Source organism: Pelophylax lessonae (genome assembly GCF_965119305.1).
Source record: "Pelophylax lessonae genome assembly, chromosome: 2".
Classification (NCBI taxonomy): domain Eukaryota; kingdom Metazoa; phylum Chordata; class Amphibia; order Anura; family Ranidae; genus Pelophylax; species Pelophylax lessonae.
The window spans coordinates 559072800-559089974 of record NC_138769.1 but is presented as its reverse complement, the minus strand read 5'-3'; the positions used below and the strand labels follow the sequence as shown (position 1 = coordinate 559089974).

General features: G+C 39.6%; 1 protein-coding gene across 3 annotated transcripts in view; it reads left to right on the top strand.

Moving 5' to 3' along the window:
• ITGA7 (integrin subunit alpha 7) overlaps window positions 1-17175 on the top strand; it is a 270988-nt gene that overhangs the window by 183206 nt on the left and 70607 nt on the right. For all 3 annotated transcript variants that reach the window (XM_082248451.1, XM_082248450.1, XM_082248452.1), the window contains exons 6-10: window positions 12178-12385; window positions 13489-13682; window positions 14744-14832; window positions 16430-16557; window positions 16863-16958. In XM_082248451.1, coding sequence (XP_082104577.1) covers window positions 12178-12385; window positions 13489-13682; window positions 14744-14832; window positions 16430-16557; window positions 16863-16958 — 715 coding nt within the window. The remainder of the gene's footprint in view (window positions 1-12177; window positions 12386-13488; window positions 13683-14743; window positions 14833-16429; window positions 16558-16862; window positions 16959-17175) is intronic.

Below are 17175 nucleotides of genomic sequence, written 5' to 3'. Positions count from 1 at the left end.
GTATATTTAACATACAGTAAAATAACATACAATAAAATGTATGGCGGTATCCCCATCCCGGGGGGGTGTACATGTGGTCGTGGGACCTGGAGCATACCTGTGCCTATACCTACCAGGGTCTCAGGCATACGAGGTGTACCCACCTCGCTCTGCCTTGCTTGGATTAGAAGGCAGTGGGTCTTCCTCCCTTTGGCCCCTCCATTACTATTAGGTGTTAATGGTGCCCATTACAAGGTGGCCTGAACCCTATTGGGACTTATGTAATTGCTCCAACCACAGCTTACTGACCCCCTCGTTACTTTTTATAGCCTACCTGGCACAGCTTACTACAAAGTTCCACAACCTGAATTTCCTTTCAGATGTTTGCTTATACCACGTGCTCCAGAAGAAGCTTACTATGTTAAGCGAAACATGTAGGGCAACTGGGATTTAATTCAACATCTGATCACTCATACTGTATAGACGACCTTTGGAGACGGCTATCATCCCTCTCTTTGGCCGTCCTATGAATACAGGTTACTCTGTGATATATGCGATTGTTGTTATAACCCTATATACCTAGTAGGTTGTGCGATCTCATTTGCACATGGTTTTGAGGCTTTACCGCCAAATTTTATTGTATGTTATTTTACTGTATGTTAAATATACGTGAATTTTTGTATATTTCTGTCATGTCTCTTTTCAAATATACTTCTTTGTGATTTTTTCAATAAAATATATACTTTTTTAATACCGGTGCCAATAAAGTCCATATTTCTTCCTTTTCCACTTTCTAATTCCATTATCAAGGATGTGGCACCTTTAATTATCTTTGTGAGCCTAGGTATCCTGTGACCTAAGTGCGCACATAAAAACTTTTCTGTACCCTAAAGAAAGCTAAGGGGAAATGTTCCAAAAAGGACACCTGTTTTAAGGACAACAGTATACGTGGGAAATTTACCTCACTTTGGTAAATTTCATCAAGGTTTCTGTTGCATCTCTGGGACAGCAAGTGAAGTGAAGTTTCCCCAATGGTAGACAAACAGCAAAAATAAACTGTCAGGGGTTTTAAAACGGAATTCCAGGTATTAATTATATGGCTAAGTTACATTGGTCCAACTTGGACCAATGAAAGTATGCATATGCCATAGCCATGGGATTTGTGTGGAAGCTGGAAATCATTGTAGTAATCAGCTACTACAGTGATCACCGCTATCTTCAAAGTCCCATGCTGAGCAGTCATGGTGAATACAGGGGGTCACTCTCTTGACCGAGCCCATTTTTTTACCTGATTGTTTAACAATTTAACAAAATTAATAGGAGGTAAGGTGCACCCAGGAAAGAATTTAGTAGATTCCCACAGGTCCTGTTAGTTGCTCTCCAGATAATGCAAATTAGGGTAACCTCCAATATTCAACACTCCAATTCATTATTCAAGTGTGTTACACCATGTACCTCCTGATATAGGTATACTGTCAAAAGAAGAAAAACAATGAACAGCGCAAATAACGTTTGGGCTATAATACAGGGCCTTGAAAAGGTATTCATACCCCTTGACATTTTCCACATCTTGTCATGTTACAACCAAAAACGTAAATGTATTTTATTGGGATTTTCACTTTCAAAAGTTTTTTATTTTTAACAAACACAAAGTACAAAATTAAGTAGCATGTGAAAAGGGCATCAAGCAACTTACATGGTACAATCTACTCTAGTTTCAGATCGCAGGACATCATTAATCCCAGAATGTTGAGGTACAGGGTAATTATGGACATGTATATGAGGATATGCATGAACAAACTCCAGGAAGTCCTGTATCGAGATTGTTCAGTCCCCCCTTAAACTGAGGGACCGTATGTTATGTCAGAAATAACTGTAACATGTACCCTTCTATGAGGGTAAAGAAAAGAAGAAAAAAAATCAAGATACCCAAAAATTAACCTTTCCTAGGTTGACAAACTAGGGAACCAGGAGAGGAAAAGAAGAAATGAAGAGATAGGAGGGACAGGGGTGAGCGAGATAGGAGAAGGGTTGGAGTAGAGCAGCCAGGCTCCAGGGTGACTCGCCTGCTCCACAGGACTTCATACTAGACCCGGGATAAAGGACGTACCCAAGTAGTTAGCCCAAGGTTCCCATATCTTTTCAAACTCAGAAACTGAGTTGGTCAGAGTGCTTACCATTTTTACCGTGTCATGATCCAGGTAATTTTGTTTCTGATTCTCCGTATTGAGACTGATTGCTTTTTCCAGGCTGCGGCTATTGTCATCTTAGTACCGAGCAAAACAAAGAATATTAGCTGTTGTGTGTGTTTGGGCACGTTAGGCACTTTGGAGTTTAAAAGAGCGATTGCCGCCTGTATGGGGACTCTGACAGCCGTAACTTTAAAGAGCATGTGGAAGACTCTATTCCATGTGCTTCTCAACTTTGGGCATTCTCACCAAATGTGAAGCATAGAACCAAGACGGTGGCATCCGCGGAAACAGAGAGGAGAGGAGGAGGGATACATTTTATGAATGCGCATGGGCACCAAATACCAACGGGTGGCCACCTTCAAGTTAGCCTCAATCAGGGACATGTTTTTAATACCTTTAAAGGAACAGAAAAACATATCACCCCACTCCTCTTCCTCCCATGACTCAGCTAGATCTGTTTCTCAGGCTTGCATGTAAGATAATTTGGATCCGTCAGACACCAGTGATAAATATATCAGTGATATTCCTCACCATACCTCATAAGCTGTGAAGGAGAAAGGGGGGGTCTCAGTAACAGATATAGATTGTAGGAAATGGGAAATTTGTAGAAACCGGAATGTTTCCGCTTTAGGCATTTTAAGTTTGTCATAGCAATGTTTCAAAGTGAAGGGACCCTTATTGGTGAAGAATTGTCCTATACGATAAAGGCCCTTATCGAGCCATCACTGAAAGGCCTTGATGTCTACACCTGGGGGAAAATTCGGGTTATTGAATATGTGTGCTAACGGTTGAGTTGTGGACGTTAAGGTTGGTAAAGCTTTTAGGGTATCCCATAGTGCAAAAGACGCCAAAAGCGCGGGGGCCAAAATAGATGGGTTATGTTTGGGAGGACTCCAGAGGAGGAAATCCAGGGTATACGCAGATACTGCCTGTCTTTCCATTTGGAACCAGACTGGTTTTTCATACCGTGAGTACACCACCGAGAGCTGGACAAGCCTTGCTGCTTGGTAATAAGCCCAAAAGTTCGGGACTCCCAACCCCCCTTGCTTTCTGGGTTTGAACAGCTCCTTGCGGTTTAGTCTGTGACCCGATTTGCCCCATATAAATTTAACAACTGAGTTTTGGAATTTTCTTAGTTGATCCCTCTGTAACGTGATTGGCAGAGCTCTAAAAAGATATAAAAGTCTAGGGAGTATATTCATCTTAATGGAGTTAATCCTACCCAGCCAAGAAAGTTGATGCGAGGACCAGTCCGTTAATTCCTTCCCCAGGGATTGATAGATTGCTGTGTAGTTCAATTTGTGCAAATTTTCTATTTTGGAGGACAAATTTATACCCAGGTATTTAATGTGAGACTCACTCCACGTGAATTTGAAAGACGATTGCAGGCGAAGTGCTTCCTGGGAGTTAACTGAAACATTTAGAATGGAGGATTTAGAGAGGTTAACCTTTAGGCCGAAGCCTTGGCGAATTTGTCCAAAAGAGAGCAGATATTCGGGAGGGAAGTGGTGGGGGACGTGACAAACAGTAGCACGTCGTCTGCAAAGAAAGCACATTTGTGCTCAGAGAGGCCACAAGATACTCCTTTGATGTTGGGATCCGAGCGGATTGCCAGCGCCAGAGTTTCTATTGCTTTTTTTGGGATTTTATGTGATAGACCAACACAAAGTGGCACATAATTGTGAAGTAGAAGGACCATTATAAATGGTATTCTAAATGTTTTACAAATAAGTATCTGAAATGTGTGGCGTGCATTTGTATTCAGCCCCCTTTACTCTGATTCCATCCGTCCAGGCTTGACGGATCGGATCGGGTCGGATGTCAGCGGACATGTCTCCGCTGCTATCCGATGCCCCATAGGAATGCATGGGGGGACCGTTCAGATCCGCCAAAAAAACGAACAGGCGGATCTGAACGGTCCGCCTGTGTGAAAGGGGCCTAAGTCCTGCACTCCACAAATCTGGCCTTTATAGAAAAGTAGCAAGAAGAAAGCCATTGTTGAAAGAAAGACATAAGAAGTCCCGTTTGCAGTTTGCGAGAAGCCATGTGGAGGACACAGCAAACACGAGGAAGGTGCCCTGTTCAGATGAGACCAAAATTGAACTTTTTGGCCTAAAAGCAAAACGCTATGTGTGGCACAAAACTATCACTGTACATCACCCTAAACACACCATTGCCACTGTGAAACATGGTGGTGGCAGCATCATGTTGTCGGGATGCTTTTCTACAGCAGTGACAGGGAAGCTGGTTAGAGTTGATGGGAAGATGGATGGAGTCAAATAGAGGGCAATCTTAGAAGAAAAACTGTTAGAGTCTGCAAAAGACTTGAGACTGGGGCAGAGGTTCACCTTCCAGCAGGACAACGGCCCTAAACATACAGCCAGAGCTACAATGAAATGGTTTAGATCAATGCATATTCATGTGCTATAATGGCTCAGTCAACGTCCAGACCTAAATCCAATTGAGAATCTGTGGCAAGACTTGAAAATTCCTGTTCACGGTCGCTCTCCATCCAATCTGACTTTACTTGAGCTATTTTGCAAAGAAGAATGGGCAAAAATGTCACTCTCTAGATGTGTGTAGCTGGTAGAGACATACCCAAAAAGACTACAGCTGTAATTGCAGCAAAAGGTGGTTCTACAAAGTATTGAGTCAGGGGGGCTGAATACAAATGCATGCCACATTCAGATATTTATTTGTAAAAAAATTTTGAAAACCATTTATTTTTTTCTTTCCACTTCACAATTATGTGCCACTTTGTGTTGGTCTGTCCAATAAAATACACTTACATTTTTGGTTGTAACATGACAAAATGTGGAAAATTTAAGAGGGTATGAATACTCTTTCAAGGCACTGTAAATCAAAAATAATTTTCATGAGGTTTGACTGTTGTTGCCTAGTACCCTCTGCATGGTTTATGCAAGGTCTGTTTTTTTTGTTCTGTTGACCATTGCCTTATTTTACATTTAGAATCAATGATAAATATCCCTTATCGGTGGCTACCTTTAATTGTTAAAATCATGCTAAGTCAAAGGAGTTTACTAGGTCATAGCTAAACAATGGACACCAGTAACAGGAAATCCTTCTTTTGGATGACTTATTCACTATAAATAACAGGATGCATGGGAATAAGTTCCTATAACTTCTACTGTATTTGACACAAAGGAGCATGAAATAAGCAAGTTGCTTGCTCGCCTGGTCTCATATTTTTTTCACAGTTATGTGATCTCAGTGCTTGATCACTGTTTTCAAACAGTTCAAAAGCCCTTCAAGATTTGATGTTCCTATACTATACAGTGCATCCGGAAAATATTTACAGCGCTTCACTTTTTCCACATTTCTTTATGTTACAGCTTTATTCCAAAATCAATTAAATTTATTATTTTTCTCAAAATTCTACAAACAATACCCTATAATGTCAACGTGAAAGAAGTTTGTTTGAAATCTTTGCATACTTATAAAAAAAAAAAAATGAAAAAAAAAAAAAAACAATTACATAAGTTTTCACTTGCCATGACACTCACAATTGAGCTCAGGTACATCCTGTTTCCACTGATCATCCTTGAGATGTTTATGCAACTTGATTGTAGTCCACTTGTGGTAAATTCAGTTGATTGGACAGGATTTGCAAAGGCACACACCTGTCTATATAAGATCCCGCAGTTAAGAGTGCATGTCAGAGCATAAACTAAGACATGAAGTTCAAGAAATTGTCTGTAGACCTACGAGACAGGATTGTATCAAGGCACAGATCTGGGAAAGGGTACAGAAAAATTTCTACAGCATTGAAGGTCCCAGTGAGCACAGTGCCCTCCATCATCCGTAAATTGAAGAGGTTTGGAATCACCAGGACTCTTCCTAGAGCTGGCTGCCTGGCCAAACTTCTCAGGGGAGAAGGGCCTTGGTCAGGGAAGTGACCAAGAACACAATAGTCACTCTGACAGAGCTCCAGTGTTTCTCTGTGAAGAGAGGAGAACCTTCCAGAAGAAAAATAATCTCTGCAGCACTCCATCAATCAGACCTGTATGGTAGAGTGGGCAGACGGAAGCCCCTTTGCAGTAAAAGGCACATGACAGCCTGCCTGGAGTTTGCCAAAAGGCACCTAAAGGTCTCTCAGACCATGAGAAACAAAATATTCTGATCTGATGAAACAAAGACTGAACTCTTTGGCCTGAATGGCAAGCGTCATGTCTGGAGGAAACCAGGCATTGCTTATTACCTGGCCAATACCATTCCTACAGTGAAGCATTTTGGTGGTAGCATCCTGCTGTGGGCATGTTTTTCAGCTGGAGGAACTGGGAGACTAGTCAGGATCGAGATTGAAAGATGAATGCAGTGATGTACAGAGACATCCTTGATGAAAACCTGCTCCAGAGCACTCTGAACCTCAGACTGGGGTGCAGTTTAATCTTCCAACAGGACAATGACCCTAAGCACACAGCCAAGATAACAAAGGAGTGGCTATGGGACAACTGTGAATTTCCTTATGTGGCCCAGCCAAAGCGCAGACTTGAACGTCTCTGGAGAGATCTGAAAATGGCTGTGCACCGACACTCTGCATCCAACCTGATAGAGCCTGAGAGGTTCTGCAAAGAAAAATGAGAGAAACTACCCAAAAATAGGTGTTCTAAGCTTATAGCATCATACTCGAAAAGACATGAGGCTGAAATTGGTGCCAAAGGTTCTTCAACAAAGTATTAAGCAAAAGCTGTGAATACTTATGTACATGTGATTTTTTTTTTTTTTTTCATTTTTTAAATAAATTTGGAAAGATTTCAAACAAACTTCTTTCACGGTGTCATTATGGAGTATTGTTTGTAGAGTTTTGAGGAAAAAATTAATTAAATCCATTTTGAATAAGGCTGTAATATAACAAAATGTAGAAAAAGTGAAGTGTTGTGAATACTTTCCTGGTACACTCTATTTATTCTGTGGTGGTTGGAAACTGCTGCCCATTGTATTGGAGCTATGTTTAACCAGTGACAGGCATATTCCAAGTAAAGAATTCTGTTTCAATCATTTTTATTGAGTTTTCAATTAAAAATGGTAAACAATATGAAATAGTAATATCACACACAGTAAGACATCGTCAGTATATACAGTGGGGAAAATAATTATTTGATCCCCTGCAGATTTTGTAAGTTTGCCCACTTACAAAGACATTAAGGGTCTATAATTGTTATCATAGGAGTATTTTAAATGATAGAGACAGAATATCAACCACAAATCCAGAAAACACACATGATACAAACGTTATGAATTTAATTGCAGTTCAGTGAATAAAATAAGTACCTGTTCCCCTACCAACAACAATAATTCTGGCTCCCAGCTCCCACAGACTGGCTACAGTATGTGCTCATGTGGTAAACAGGGTAGTCCTGTCAATTGTCAAGGTGCTCCTAACGACAACTCATTATGTGTATAAAAGACACCTGTCCATAGAATCTCTTTCTTCCATTCAAACCCACCATCATGGGCAAGACGAAAGAGCTGACAAAGGACGTCAGGGACAAGATATTAGACCATGACAAGGCTGGAATGTAGCCCATCAGCAAGAAGTTTGGTTAGAAGGAGACAACTGTTGGAGCGATTAATCACAAATGGAAGAAATACAAAATAACCATTAATCGCCCTCTGCTGTAGCTCCATGCAAGAGGGGTAAGGATGATCATGGAAAAGTGAAGGATCAGCCCAGAAGCACGGGAGGAGCTTGTGAATGATCTCAAAGTAGTTGGGACCACAGTCACCAAACAAACCATTGGTAACACAATACGCTGCCATGGATTGAAATCCTGCAGAGCCCGCAAGGTCCCCCTCATCAAAAAGGCACATGTACATGCCCCTCTGAAGTTAGCCAATGAACATCTAAATTATCCAAAGAAGGATTGAGGGAAAGTGCTATGGTCAGATGAGACCCAAATTAGGCTATTTGGCAATAACTTAACTGTTTGGAGGAAAAAAAATGCTGACTATGTCCCTACAGGCCGACTTTGCTGTGTTGAGGGGCCAATGGACTGGGCCATGTATTTTAAAATTGTAAAATCTTGGATGAGAACCTATTTCCCCCCCGTCAGAACACTAAAGATGGGTCATGGATGGGTCTTCCAGCATGACAATGACCCAAAACATACCGCTAAGGCAACAAAGACGTGGCTCAAGAAGAAGCACATTAGGGTCATGGAATGGCTTAGTCAGTCTCCAGACCCTAATCCTATAGAAAGTTTATGAAGGGAGCTAAAACTTTGAGTTGCCAAGCTACAGCCAAGAAACCTGAGGGATTTAGAGAAGATCTCTAAAGAAGAGTGGACCAAAATACCTCCTGAGGTGTGTGCAAACCTTGTAGCCAATTACAAGAAACGTCTTACCTTTGTGCTTCCCAACAACGGTTGTCCACCAAGTACTAAGTCATGTTTTGCTTAGGAATCAAATACTTATTTTACTCACTAAACTGCAACTCAATTTATAAGATTTGTATCATGTGTATTTTTCTGGATTTTTGATTGACATTCTATCTCTATCATTTAAATTACACCTATGATGATGACCTATGACTTCAAAGACCCTTGGTTTCTTTGTAAGTGGGCAAACTTACAATATCTGCAAGGGATCAAATAATTATTTTCCCCACTGTATAGGAGTGGTGAGATCGAAAGGGGGGGTTAATCAAAGTCCCTTAAAAATTCCTATAATAATAATTATAGAAAACAATGTTGGGCTGGTCAACAACTAAGAGTCCATTGTTGTGGTGTAGAGCAGGCCATATTCTACGGTAAGGCCAATCAACCAAGTAAAGAATTCTATTGTGTTTCCCAGCATGGTGATTGTAAATATAGCAATTAATCATATCTTAGCCAATGGGATTTTATAGTTAGAATATTGAAACAAGAGGTTATAAAAGGTGTTTTAATCACAAAAATTTTACAACACTATTTACATGCTGTATTTAGCTGTCAAGCACTGGGCAGACATCCTTAATACATACAGAAATATACTGTAAAACGATCAGAGAGTAGAGGAAGGAGGTTGCAGGAAGACAGTTTAGGGTTGATTTATTAAGGGCACTTTGCGAGGGAAGTTGCATTTTGCAAGGAAATTTATTTCCAAGAGCTTAGCAAATATTATGAAATTTCACTTTGTAAAAGGAAAATAAAAAACAGCATTCTTTCTTTCAAATGATTGGATGACAGAAGCCATTAGAGCTTCACCTCATTCACTCTAGCTCTGGGGAGAATAATGCAAAATGAATAATCTGTTTGCCTTTAGTAAATCATCCTCTCTGTGTAGATAAATGAGCCAAACAGAGGGCAGTAGTGATTTTCTTCAGGATCAGATTACATGCAGCCTGTTCATTCTGACTGTCATCTCTCCATCAGAGCAGTACAATGGACCAGAGCAGTGATGGCGAACCTTAGCACCCCAGTTGTTTTGGAACTAAGTTTTCCATGATGCTTATGCACTCTGCAGTGTAGTTGGGCTTCATGGGTAATGTAGTTCCAAAACATCTGGGATGCCAAGGTTAGCCATCACTGGACTAAACTGTGGTATGTAGAAAAACCAGTTCTTTTTTGTGTTAGGATGCTTACATTCATTGATAAATGACCCAAGTTAAAACAAAAATGAATGTAAGGCTGGCCATACATGTTCAATTGTCTTGCACAATTTGCCTTTACATTTACCCTAAACTATGTAGTGCAAGGGCCTGCCTAATTGGATACAATTGAAAGCTGTTCAGTTTTGACCTCGTATTTTATGGTTTTTGGTCTATCTAAAGAGATATTATACAAGACAATTGAACATGTATGGCCAGCCTTAGACTTTTGTTAACTGTTTATCAGGATATAGTCAGTTTATGGTATTATTATTGTTTCATTTGGAGTAGTTCATTTGGCCACTACCTGTGTAGTTTTGTGGTGGTAAATATTATATCTTTATGATACACCAAATATCACAGTGCTAAGAAAGGTGGATGAAGTAATTAATATTCTCATCTCTGTCATCTCATTTTAACTATTTTGACAGGCTCAACCTGTACTGATTACACATAATCCATCATGTGGTGGGTAAAAAGAACCAGGACGAGTGGAGCCTGTTGACTGTGGACCAATATCAGGGGCCAGTCTAACATTTAATTCATTATCTCCATCCATCGTTGTGATTGCTGCTTCACCTGCATTCTAGTCATTGTGCCATTTAGTGACGGGGAGCTGATTCATGCCTCACACTCCAAAAGTCCTTTACTGACCTGTTACAAAAGTAAAAGGCCACTAAATCTAAACTTCAGTATTTTAATATAAATAATAAAAATAAGTTCAGGTATGTGCATATAGGAAACTTGTGATGATTGAAGTTGGGTAGCTGCTACTGCTGACTTATTTAGTGTATGCTCCAGGTCTGCCTCCTTTATTACCACTCACCCAGAAAATGTTTGCAGATCGGGTTCAGTAACTTGTTAAGTAGTGAAGCAAAGATGAAGATGACTCCCCCTCTATTTCTGGAGTTTTCACCTTTTTTACTCCGCAATGGCAGTGTCCATATTTCTGCCCTTTAAAATATTTTACATTATCTGAAAAAGAGATATTTTCCCACACAGGTGACAAAACAATTAAGATGCATCAGATTGATTCTCTGACTAAGAATCTTGGCTGCATACCAGTTCTGGGACAGTAATGTCAATTGAAATGAAGATAATCAGTGTCACTACTGCTGATCTACTTTATTGCCCAGAAGATAGAGACCAGCAGCATCCATGCAGAAAATCTCACTCCTATGTTTTGCTTTGGGATTAACGTTTATTATACTCCAGTTTTCAACTAAAAACCCCCATCTTAACACAATATAAAATATCCCATCTTCTGTATGGCCATTGGAATGTTTATATAATTGTCACTATTTGAAAATAACAGATATTTGATAACCAATAGCTAGAATTTAGGTTTTTCGCCCTCTAATTCAGGGCTTCCCCTTCTGGATTTATTTCATTAAGATACAAAGTTTTAGACATTTACAGAAATAAGTTTTAATAATTACAACTAAACTATAATCACTGTGCACAATTGTTTCTCAGCCCTTCAGTAATGTACTAACCGAATGTTTCGCAGCACAAAAACCTGTTGGCTTTAATTCCAATTCTGTGCTCCTATTGCAGTAAGTATTGTTGCCTTTCAGAGTATTGGAGCTTGGGAAGCTGAATACGTGGGTAAAGCTTGCAGCAGCCAGAATTGTTTGGGGTTTTTGGTACATGGATTATGCTAAAACGAAACCCTAGTTTATTTATTTATTTTGTTTTGGGTAGAACAGAGAATAGTTTTATCTTTTTTTTATGGCAGTTTATGTCTCTGTTCCATCTATTCCACCCTATGCATTACATCACTCATACGTCATCAGGGGCTCCTAAAATGATGGCGCACACCATACTAGGTTGAACAGTCACCTACTTTAGAACTGAAAATGCAGTGTTTTTTAAATGTTGTAAATCAGCCACCAGGTTTTTGTGTCCCTGACGGACTCCGTCTCTACTGTGGAGTCCTCAGGTCTGAACACTAATGGCATTAATTACATTGTCTCTATTGGATGGTGAAAAGATCTTGCAATGGAGTCTGATGAGCTATAAAAAGCCCTAGATGACTCACTCACCACACTGTGTGTAACTGAAATAACTTTTTTGGGTCTACTGATGCTATAATATATATATATATATATATATATATATATTATTGGAAGGGGCTGAAAAACTTTAGTGTACTTTGACATTTACAGCATATTCACATATACAGAATTAAGATATCTTAGAGCCAATAGATGTGCCAGTGACAAAACCACAATGCCTTTTACTGCAGCCTTTAATGCTCTCCATCTGTACCATGGCTTCTTACTTTAAATGGGTCTCCCAGTAATCTGTAACCTTCAGTGCTTTCTCCTATTTCTAACATCTCCTGTGTGACATGTTCCCTCTAGTTTATAAGTGTTGATTATCAAATGTTGCTGATTCTTGCCCTGATTCCTCCAGGTTTCTCAGTGGACTCAGGGTGGGGGGTGACGGGGAAGAACAAGCTGAGCTTTGTAAGCGGTGCCCCCCGGGCAAATCACACAGGGGCTGTGGTTATTCTGCGCCGAGAGAGTGGAAGTCAACTGGTCCCAGAGCTAACGCTTTGGGGAGAGACTCTGGCCTCATCCTTTGGTTACTCTGTAGCACTTGAGGACCTCAATGGTGATGGGTAAGTAAGGCTAAACCAACTCTTCAAAACATTTTATTACACTGTGATTAGGAATAGAAATGCTTAGATGCTCCTTAAGAGCTTTTGGTTATCGTTTTATTTTTTAGGCTTTTTTCCCTTTATTCTTACCTGGTGAGCCAGCCAGTAACACACTTCCTGTCTTAGGGTGTTTCCAGGAGGAGCAACAGAGACACCCTTGGACAGCAACACCGTCAACCTGGGGAGAGGGTAGTGTTAGATGCAATTGCAGATTTAGATGAACTTGACTAAGGAATTAAAGCTGAACTCCAGCTAACACTTTTAAACAACTACAGCAACTTTTTTTTTAAATTTGTGAATAAAGGTTTTACATAATAGAATACAAGCTGACCATTGTAAGTACCCTTGTCTATATTAAACGGCTTGTCTCAAACTTCTATCTGACAATTTTGTTGGACAGCTTCATCTGTTAAAAAAAAGTTGAAAAATAACAGACTTACTGGCCAGATCAACATATGAAAGCAATGGAAAAAAGCTTTAGAAAAAAACAAAAAAAAACAAATGCAGCCACCACATCTATGAATTGGTAAGCTGCAAAATATATCATATTTGTGTTTGCGTTTAATACCTCTTTATTGTATGTAAATTATAAGCACATGTAGACAAAGGAACCAGTGAACCGAATATACAATCTTATGTATATAAACAGACATAAGTTGCAAAGATGTACTACAAGTTTTCTAAGTAAATAGGTGGAAATGTATGACAGTTTTAGTATTTGCAAACGTTAGTCTCTGTTAGCTATCTTAGGTTAAAAGAGGCTATAAATGACTTGGGCAGCTTTATCTAGGTAACTGTTATCCAAGTGTAGGAAAACATTTGGCACTATAAATTGCTTCAGTACTGGCATATTTTTAAAGCATTTATAGATTTTCTTCCTGAATGCTTTCTATAAAACTTATATATTATATTATATTTATTTTATGAAAGTCACATTTGCTTAGTTACGTCTACTATTTATAATGTTGTGTTGTACCTTTGTCACTTTGTCCTTTTTTTTGCTTTCTTACTTTTTATATTTTGTGAAATATTCATCCTTTTTTGCAATCATCTGTTTTATTTAGCTGGACCGAACTAGTGGTAGGTGCTCCCAATTTCTTCTCCCGGAAGGAGGAAATTGGTGGTGCCGTCTATGTGTACACAAATAAAGAAGGGAAACTGGACAGCTCTCCTCCTATACGGCTGAACGGAACAGATGGTTCCATGTTTGGGATAACAGTGGGCAGCTTGGGAGATATCAACCAGGATGGATTCAAAGGTAAACATAATGTCTTACGATCACACACCATGTACGATATTTATACTTGTATAACTGGTAACTTTAAAAATGCTGTTTTACAATAATGTATGTTAATCCCCTAATACTAGTCTAGAGTTTAGAGATCATGGCCGCTGTGCAGAATATCTGTGCTCTAATTCCCAGGTCCTCCTGCCAGCTGCGGCCATTACAAGGAGTTTTAACGCTCCTTGTTGGATGTTTCAGTTCTCCTACAATATGGATTATCCATGTTATGGAGAATAGGCACATTTTAAAGCCTACGTTTGGTCAAAGGGACAGTACTTACATTTAAAGTGTCCCTTGTGCTGCTGGCTGGTCTGTTAATTTAGATCTGAATCCGAAGTCCTCTGACCCACCCCCTAGATCCCATATACCCTGGTAGCCGTAGCCATAATATTCAATCTTTCTGTGGGGTTAATATGAGCGGTTAGACCTGTGACAGGCACTCATCATGAGTGCTGGCTATGCCTCCCCTTTTTCATTGATATAAGCTATAGTACAGTTTCTATGAATAGAGGAAATAGGGCAAAAAGGGCGGGCATAGTCAGCATTTTTGATGAATGCCTGTCACAGGTCCAGCACTCCTATTAACCCCCTGAAGCACTGAAAGAGTGTGGCTGCAAGGTATAAGGGGTGGAGGAGGACTTTGCATTTCAACTAGCAGACCAGCCAGCAGCATAAGGGACACTTTGCTTTGAATGTAAGTACTGACCCTTATGCTGATTTAAAAAAAAATTACTAAACTTAGGCTTTAATGCTCAATTATATTTATATATAAAATGCTACAATCAATCCTGCTGTATACAGCCAAAGAGCAGGGAGACTTCCCCACTGTCAGAATACACTGATCTTCTATAGCCAGCAGCAGTGATCAATTGAGAAATAACTGACAGAGTAGTTGTACAGAAGTTGATTGGTAGATGTATGGCCAGCTTAAGCCCCCTTGAATGACATTTCAGTAAGACCGTCCTCAGCCTCTCTCCAACCTGAAACTGTTAGTAACTGTTAGTAACCTAAAATGTGTTTACTTCTGTCTACAGATATTGCTGTTGGGGCACCATTTGACGGCAGTGGAAAACTGTTCATATATCATGGAAGCCGGACAGGACTGGTGACCAAACCAGCACAGGTAATACAAAAGATAAATCACGGGTATTATTCTTTTAAAAAGCACAGGAAACAGAAAATCTCCAGATGAATTTTCAGTGTATGCTTTGCTTAGTTCTGTGTACATGTGTGTATACAGTTCTTTGCGTATACATTCACATCCTTAGAATGTTACCATATACTGTAGTGTTACAAAATAATATTAAAAAAAGTTTTACTGGGATGTCAGTAATCAAAACCTCCATTATTGTGGGAGTGGAAATACAAAGTGTATTCAGTTTACTTAGGGTCCTTTCACACAAGGCGGGCCGTATGTCCGTTTTTCCTCCATCCCAATGTATGTCTATAGGATTGCGGACGTTAGCGAAAGAGCATCCGCTGACATCCGTTTTGCGTCCATTCCTTCAGTTCCGTTTTTTGAGACGAAAGAGAACCCTATTTTTCTTCCGTTTAAAAATACGGAACGGACGCAAAAACGGATGTCAGCGAATGTCATCCGCTAATGTCCGCAATCCCATAGACATACATTATGTCCGTTTTTCATCCACAAATGGATGGATGAAAAACTGACATACGGAACGGACCCTACTTATGTGTCATCCGTGTCCATTAAAAAAAAAAAAGTCACTGAGCGGAACAAAAAACGTGGCTGACCGTGTGAAAGGACCCTAACAGATTATTTAGATATTCACCTCTTTGCTGTGAAATACCTAATTGGGCTCTGAAATCTTCGTTAGGGTCCTTTCACACGGGCGTTCCGTATGTCCGTTTTTCCTCCCACCCGTTTGCGGATGAAAAACTGACATAATGTATGCCTATGGGATTGCGGACGTTAGCGGATGACCATCTGCTGACATCTGTTTTGCGTCCATTATGTTCAGTTCCATTTTTTGAGACGGAAGAGAACCCTATTTTTCTTCCGTTTAAAAAACGGAATGGACGCAAAAACGGATGTCAGCGGATGTCATCCGCTAACCTCCGCAATCCATATGTCCGTTTTTCATCCGCAAACGGATGGATGAAAAATGAACATACGGAACGGACCCTACTGAAGTGTCATCCGTGTCTGTTTAAAAAAAAAAAAAGTAACTGAGTGGAACAAAAAAAGTAGCTGACCGTGTGAAAGGACCCTAATTCTCATAAAGAATTATTTGGGGTCCACGTGTGTGCAATTAGGGGTGCATGACCTTCGAAGAAATGCACCTACTTTTGGAGTCCCTGAAGTTGCATAAGAACATACCTAAACAAACAGAAAATCCATTATGTGTAAATGAAAAGTATTTGGCCTCACTAAATGACAGTTAACAAAGGCGTTAGTCATTGAAACAACCAAAAGGCAAATGGTAATTGTTTTGCAGAGAAGAATTGACACAAACTGCATGATTTTGATGTATAAATCTGATGCACAGCAAAAAGCTTGCACCTGTAATTGCAGTCAAAAAAGGTCTTAGAAACTATGCACGTTATGGAAATCAAATGAATTTAATTGAGATCTATTTTTGGTTGTAACTGTACAAAGTGGGGAAAAGTGAACTTTATTAATTCTTTATATGCATTTGAAAAACTAAAATAACCCTTTTTAGACTTAAATTCTGAGCTACTTTTTCTTTCATTCCAAGATTTTGGATGGAGTGAGTGTGGGGATAACTACCTTCGGTTATTCGTTTTCTGGTGGCCTTGATATTGATGGAAACGCATATCCAGACCTGCTAGTGGGATCTTTATCTGACACAGTGGTCCTCTACAGGTGAGCTCCTTCAATACTTATTTTCCAATAAGGTTTCAGAAATACAACAACCCTCACTGTGGAAAAACACAATGCTCCATGCCTCTAACACTCAGACTAAGATGAATTCCAGAAATGTATTACCTGTGTGTCCACTGCTTCATTTTAGCATTCAGCAGCTGAATCAGTAACTGCTTTTAACAGTTCATAATAAACTGTATAATTTAACACTACACTAGAGTTTACCTTTAAATAAATCAATAACTTATTTACACAATTAATAAATCAGGTTACCAATTATAACTTTCATTTGTTCTGCATCTCAGATCTCGCACTGTTATTCGTGTTAATAAAGATGTCACTGTAACTCCCCAAAACATTGATCTGGAGCAGCAAAGCTGCAAGAATGGCCCTGGGATCTGGTAAGAATGGATTTTAATTGCTGAAAGGTTTGGCATCAAGCAACACCAACATCATATTATGGGTACTGTACTACACAATATACTTTTACATGTGTTCGAAAGTCATAGTTTTGCTAATCTGTACAGCACACCTGCATCAAATTTCATCAATTAAGTCAAGTGCACAAAAATAGTATCAGTTCATGCAAAGAGCTTTGTTCTGTACATGAAATTGCGC